The sequence below is a fragment of the Myotis brandtii genome, unplaced genomic scaffold (assembly GCF_000412655.1).
Source record: "Myotis brandtii unplaced genomic scaffold, ASM41265v1 scaffold504, whole genome shotgun sequence".
NCBI lineage: Eukaryota > Metazoa > Chordata > Mammalia > Chiroptera > Vespertilionidae > Myotis > Myotis brandtii.
The window spans coordinates 203,220-210,111 of NW_005369217.1; the positions used below are offsets into that span (position 1 = coordinate 203,220).

Here is a 6,892-nt window from a genome sequence, read left to right on the forward strand (position 1 = left end):
CCTCGTGCAGCCCCGTTGCTTCCCGGAGCACCCAGGCCCTCCGCCCGCCGCCCTCGGGACCGGCCTGCTTCTACCCTGGTCGTTTCCGCGAACCAACAGCCAACGATCGTCAACTTCCCCCGGCCAAATCGAGAGTCTGAGGGCAGCGCATTCTCTTCATCACGTTTCCAACATTGTTAAATTAAAAACTATATTTTTCTTGGTTTCAGAGAGGAAGGAAGAGGGAGAGATAGAAACATAAAGGATGAGAGAGAATCATTGATCGGCAGCCTCCTGCACGCCCCACACTGGGGCTCGAGCCCGCAACCCGGGCACTTGCCCTGACCCGGAATGAACGGTGATCTCCTGGTTCACAGTTCGATGCTCAACCACTGAGCCATGCTGCCAGGCAAGTTTCCAACATCTTAAAAAAAAATTACACGCCATAAACCCTACCTCAGCTCCAGATCTTCAAATACTGATGTCTCATCCACCTCTACCCCTCAAACCAACCTTTTCTATATAGTATTGCTAACTTATTCAACAAATTTTGTTGAACACCTATTGTGTTCCAGGCCCTGGCAGAGGAGGTTTGAGTTCACAGTCTAATGGAAGGAAAGAGGGAGCACAGACGTTTTTGAAGACTCAAACTAATGGAGCCCGGCCAGTGTGGCTCAGTGGTTGAGCATCTACCTATGAACCAGGAGGTCACAGTTAGATTCCTGGTCAGGGCACATGCCCAGGTGGCCCGGTTGGTCCTAGTTGGGGGCATGCAGGAGGCAGCCAATCAATGATTCTCATCATTGATGTTTCTCTCCCCCTTCCTCTTTTAAATCAATAAAAATATATTTTAAAAAATAAGCTAGTGGAGAGTTATAGCCGTGAAGTGATAAGTTAGAGGTCAGTGATAACTTTGAGTATCTATAATCAGGTCTTGCCTTGGTAGGTCAGGGAAGGCTTTTCCTGATGAACTAAAGCTTGATAAGATCTGATGTCTTTATGCAAAGAAGGGAGGGAAACCCTCAAAGCAAAGGGAGTAAGGTGTGAAAGGTTGTGTAGCTGGAGGGAGAGCATGGTGAGTACAAAGGCTTTTTTAAAAAGGTCTCTGCAGGGGGTGCCAGAGTGGATTAGGGTAGAACAGTTAGGCTACTGAAACTATCAACGCCTGGATTGTTGGAACTTGAAGGGTGGTGTGGGGAGGTGGGAAGAGAAACGCAGGGAGGAGAAAGGGGCATTCTTGAAGACTTGTTGAAGAGGTGTTGGGTCAGATGGGAGAGGGGAAAGGGAAATGCTAAGGTTTCTGGATGCGTAACTGAATGAATTATACCATTTCCTGAGCAAGGGCCCTGGAGGATAATCACTTTTGTGGCAGGGGTGCAGGGGAAATGATCATGAATCCAGTTTTAAACATACTAAGTTTGAAGTGCATTTGAGACATCTAGTGGCTGTTAAATAGACAGCAGGATATATGAGTCCTGAGTGTGGAGAATTCTAAGCTAAATATATAAATACTTAAGTCATCTACCTTTAGGTGTTGATTGAAATGTTTGGCTCCAAAGCACAACCAGAGCGAAAGGCCTTAGAAAGCAAAAGGGGCCCAGCCAGCCTGGCTCATACCTATGTATGAGCCAGGTCACGGTTCGATTCCCGGTCAGGACACATGCCCGGGTTGCGGGCTTGATCTCTGGTGTGGGGCATGCAGGAGGCAGCTAATCAATAATTCTCTCTTATCACTGATGTTTCTATCTCTCTCTCCGCCTCCCTTCCTCTCTGAAACCAATAAAAATATATTTAAAAATATTTTTAAAAAGAGAGAGCAAAAGAGACTTGACCTCTAATTACAGAAGGAAAAAGGGGGATGGCTGCAGATATATGCAGGTTTGCATGATTTCTGGAAAATGAATGTCCTTTGATGTTTGCTGTATTCTTTGTGAAGTAGGAAATAGGTCATTTATTGATAGAGAAGGAGAGTTCTAAAGTTTTAAGAAAGTGGAAAAGTTTTAAGATAATCTTTGTGGAAAATGAGTTAATACATAAACATAGTAGGATAGCAACACAACAGTAGTGTCCACTTGAGGCTGGTTAATTTCCACACTTCTCCCTGTTACCCTTGCTACCAGTGTCACCTCTCCACTGGATTCCCGCAGTATAGCCTTCTGAGTTCCTGTTTCCTTTCTCACCCCCTTTTCCCCAACGCACCTTTTCTCACAAAGTGCCTTAAGTTATCTTTTAAAAGTGTAAATCAGCCTGGCTGGTGTGGCTCATGGTTGGGCGTCGACCCATAAACCAATAAGTCATGGTTTGATTCCTGGTCAGGACACATGCCTGGGTTGCGGCTTGATCCCTAGTAGGGGAGGTGCAGGAGGCAGCCCATCAGTGATTTTCTCTCATCATTGATGTATCTAACTATCTCTCCCTCTCCCTTCCTCTCTGAAATCAATAAAAAAAATACTTTTTGGAAGTATAAATCAGCCTTGTCTGGGTAGCTCAGTTGGTTAAAGTGTCTTCCTCATACACCAAGGTTGTGGGTTCGATCCTTGGTCAGAGTACATACGAGAAAAAGTCAACCAATGGATGCATAAATAAGTGGAACATCAAGTCTGATGCTTGTTTCTCTCCCTCTCTTCCTCCTTCCCTTCCTCTCACTCCAATCAATCAATGAATCAATCAAAAAAACCACAACTATAAATCAGATTATGTCACTTCTCTGTCCAGAACTTTTCAGTGGCTTCCTATCACATTAGCAATAATCCAATCCAGAGTCCTTAACCTTGCCTATAAAGCCCAGTGTCACATGAACTGGTTCTAATCTCCTACCCTCTCCTGGTCAGCCTTGCTGACCTTACTGTTTTTTGAAAGAGTCAGGCATATTCTCACTTTGCACTTATTATTCTTACAGCCTGGACTATTCTTCGTTCACATCTTTTTTTTTTTTTTTTAGTATAGCAAGCAAGAATTTTATTGGCCGTAGCAAAAGCACATTCAGATGGGATGTTTTTTAAAGCTGGAGACAGTGAAATAAGGAAGAGCTTAGCATTGAAGAAGTAACAGGAAAGCCTAGGTTGGGCTGTTTTGGCTCCCTGGGAAGTCAGAGAAAAGGGGGCCTTGGAGACAGGTTCAGGGGGTTAACTGAGGACCAGCCGCTTCCACTGCTCCTCTGGTTGGGGTAGAGTTTAGGAGATGCTTGCCTGTGGGGGAAGAAAAGGAGAAGGGGAAGGTGCAGCATGCTCCCCAGAGGAAGAGTGCATGCCACTCACATCTATTGTTTGCTTGTTCTTTCTTTTTATTTTTAAAAATATATTTTTGTTGATTTCAGAGAGGAAGGGAGAGGAAGAGATAGAAATATCAATGATGAGAGAGATCATTGATCAGCTGCCTCCTGCACAACCCCCCCTCCCCCCCTGACTGGGAATTAAACTGTGACCTCATGTTTAAAAGGCGATGCTCAACCACTGAGCCACACCAGCTGAGCTTGTTCTCCCTTTTTATTCAGATCTTTGCTCAAATATTGTTTTTTTTTTCAGATACATTTTCCCTGACAACCCTGTCTAAAATAACACCCAGTCAGCTCAATCCCTTATCCTGTTTGATTTTTCTCCATACCTCTTATCACTTCCAACTAAGATATAAGTGTCATAGGGTAAGTATTTGATTTTGTTCTCTGGTATATATTTCCAGCACCTGGAATAGTACCTAGCACACAGTAGGCGCTCAGTAAATATTTGTTGAATGAAGGAACAAATAGGTATTAGTTTAAAAATGTTAGTTTCTTGAGGGTAGAGATTACCCCCCCCCCCTTTTTTAACCTGTATCTCCACTGCCTAGTGACATAAATCAGGGTATTTTTGTTGTTGTTGTTGACTGAAAAACTGAATCATGAATGTATAGTGGAACCAATCTGCCTTCTGTGGTTTTCTAAGTCTAGGATGCTCAGTTGCACCCCCCACTTACCTCTCTACCTATTGCATTCGAACTTCTGTTCCACCATTACATTGATGAAGCTTGTATTAAAATTGATCTGGTGAGCCCTGACTGGTTTCCTCAGTGGTTAGAGCATTGGCCTGTGTACGGAAGGGTCTTGGGTTCGATTCCTGGTTAAGGGCACGTACCTTGATTGCAGGTTCACTTCCCATCCTCCCCCCCCCCCCCCTTGGGAGGCAACCAATTGATATGTCTCTCTCACATCAATATATCTCTCTCCCCTCCCTCCCTCCCACTCTCTGAAAAAAGCAATGGAAAAAAATATCATTGGTTGAGGATTAACAACAACAAAAAATAACATTGATCTAGTTACTAGATTCAGTGGATACTTTTCCAGACTTTTTATTACTTTCTGGGTCCTGTTGATCCTGCCTCTGTCTCCAGTCTCCCATCTCCACTGACAACTCAGGTTCATGCCTCACCATTTTTCACTTAGGTAACACAGTACCCTCCTAGAAGTGGTCCTCTTACTTCCAGGGCACTTGTTCTCTCTTTTCACACTGTTGCCAGGATGACCTGTCTAAAAGACAAAGAAAACAAAAACCAATTATGACATTTATGAGACAATTGAAAATTTAAACATTTGATAATATTAATAGGAATGATATAATGATTGGGAATATCATATTTTCTTCAAATAATACAGGGGAAAGAGATTGGTTAGGGATATGGATGGGTCAGGATTGGCCATGGGTTGATGGTTGTTGGAGTTGAGGAGTGATGGGTACATAGGGGTTCATTATATTATTTAGTCTACTTTTGTGTGTGCTTGAAATGATCTGGGGCCCTAGCTGGTTTGGCTCAGTGGATAGAGCATCGGCATGCGGATTCCATTCAAGGGCACATGCCTGGGTTGCAGGCTCAATCCCCAGTAGGGGGCATGCAGGAGGCAGCAGATCAATGATTCTCTCTCATCATTGCTGTTTCTATCTCTCTCTTCCCTCTACCTTCCTCTCTGAAATCAATATTTATTTTTATTTATTTATTTATTTATTTTTCGCGCTCAGACACGGACCTCTTCTTTTTTTTTATTGCTAAAAGTATTACAAAGGGTATTACATATGTGTCCTTATATTTCTTATTTTAATTTATTCTTATTTGATTTAAATTTTAAATAAAAATTATTTGCTTTTATCTAAAATCTCCTCATACCCAGTCCTCCTTTGAATATAGAATTCATTATAGATTTAGCTCTTGCCTATATTTATAACTGCTGTACACAGTTGAGCAAAACATAGCCTATACAGTAAGCTTAAATCCAAATTCTCATATAAGTGTTTCCTCTACACTGGAACTTTTATTTTCTTTTTTTTAAAATATATTTTATTGATTTTTTACAGAGAGGAAGGGAGAGTTGCTGTTGCAAATGGTTGCAGGCTCAATCCCCAGTAGGGGGCATGCAGGAGGCAGCAGATCAATGATTCTCTCTCATCATTGATGTTTCTATCTCTCTCTTCCCTCTACCTTCCTCTCTGAAATCAATAAAAATATATTTTAAAAAATAAAAATAAAATGATATGGGATGAAAAGTTTAAAAAATCCAAGTGTGATCATATCTTTTTGCTTGAAATCCTTCAATGACTACTTGGGCTAAAATCCAAACTCATATGATACACCTGGTTTTTCTTTTTTTTTTTTTAAATGTTTTTATTGATTTCAGAGAAGAGAGAAATAGGGGTGGGGGGAGAGAGAGAGAGAGAGAGAGAGAGAGAGAGAGAGAGAGATATTTATTGGTTGCCTCCCGTATGCACCGGACCAGGTACATGAATCCGAAATCTGGGCATGTGCCCTGACTGGGAATCGACTGGCAACCTTTCTGTGCATGGATGATGCCCAACCAACTGAGCCACACCGACGAGAACACGCCTGTTTTTTCTGAACTAACCCTGACACCATGTCCAGCTTTCGTTCTTGCCATTCATCTCTTCATACCTGGGTCCAGCTACATGGGGTTTGTGATTCCCTGAATTCCTATGCTCCTTCATGTTCTTTGTGCTTTGTGTGCGCTGCTCCTCAGCCTGGAGTGCCCTCCCTGCTTTCCCTTGCCCTTTATACCTCTGTAGAAAGCCTCCCTTGGGATGAGTGGAAGCATTGGCCCTATTATTGTAATGATCTCTCCTGCTCTTTGAAACAGAGACAGTCTGACTTCTGTGTCCCACAAGTGCTTGGCACTCAGTAAATGATCATACAATAAATTATTTTTCATTGTTAGATTCTCAACACCTAACATGACACTTAACACATGTTCAATAAGATATTGCATGTGAACTACTGTTTTTTTGCGGGGGGGGGGGGATGTTTTTTTTGAACTACTGTTGTTAACTTGATGGTGTAGGTTAGGATGCTGTACTTCCCACATCTTTCAGTAGAAGTGGTAAGTTGATAGTAGAACAGACTGGCAGAGTATAAGAGCTTTTGTTTCTTCTCTGCAGGCATGGGTTGGAATTGGAGCCTCTCCTGGTACCTGACTACACCCAGCACCATGTGGCTACTAACAGCTCTTCAATCACCTATTGATGCCTCCCCGAAAAAAACGCCGCCAAACATCCCAGAAAGCCCAGCTGCTATTCCACCAACAGCCCCTGGAGGGCCCCAAACACCACTATAGATCGCCACAGCTTCCCATCACCCACACTAGACAGGTGCCCAGCAAGCCCATTGACCACAACACCATCACTTCCTGGGTAGGCCATGGGTTTCTTACTTTGACTTTTACTCTGTTAGGCTTCTCAAAATACTGATTCTTCTGCTCCTTGAACCAGGGCCTTCAAAGAATAAGATTCATGGGGCAGGGACAAGGAGGCAATATACTCTTTCTGTCTCGTCAGCCATCTCTTCTGCTATATCTTCTTTTCTAATTTCAAACTGAACCCAGAAAGTTCAATCTGGATTGGTTGGAATTGGAGTCTCCTTCCCCCCCCCCCCCCCCCCC

At 43.0% G+C, this 6,892-nt stretch overlaps 1 protein-coding gene across 3 annotated transcripts in view; it reads left to right on the top strand.

Annotated features, from left to right (window-relative positions):
- Positions 1–6,892, top strand: part of RHNO1 (RAD9-HUS1-RAD1 interacting nuclear orphan 1) — a 10,043-nt gene that overhangs the window by 835 nt on the left and 2,316 nt on the right. The window contains exons 1-2 of one of the 3 annotated variants that reach the window (XM_005876988.2): positions 3,529–3,619; positions 6,393–6,644. In XM_005876988.2, coding sequence (XP_005877050.1) covers positions 6,477–6,644 — 168 coding nt within the window. In that variant the 5' untranslated portion in view covers positions 3,529–3,619; positions 6,393–6,476. Of the gene's footprint in view, positions 1–3,528; positions 3,620–5,818; positions 5,912–6,392; positions 6,645–6,892 lie in introns of those variants that run through there. The other 2 variants (XM_005876989.2, XM_014548367.1) reach the window with 2 other exon arrangements.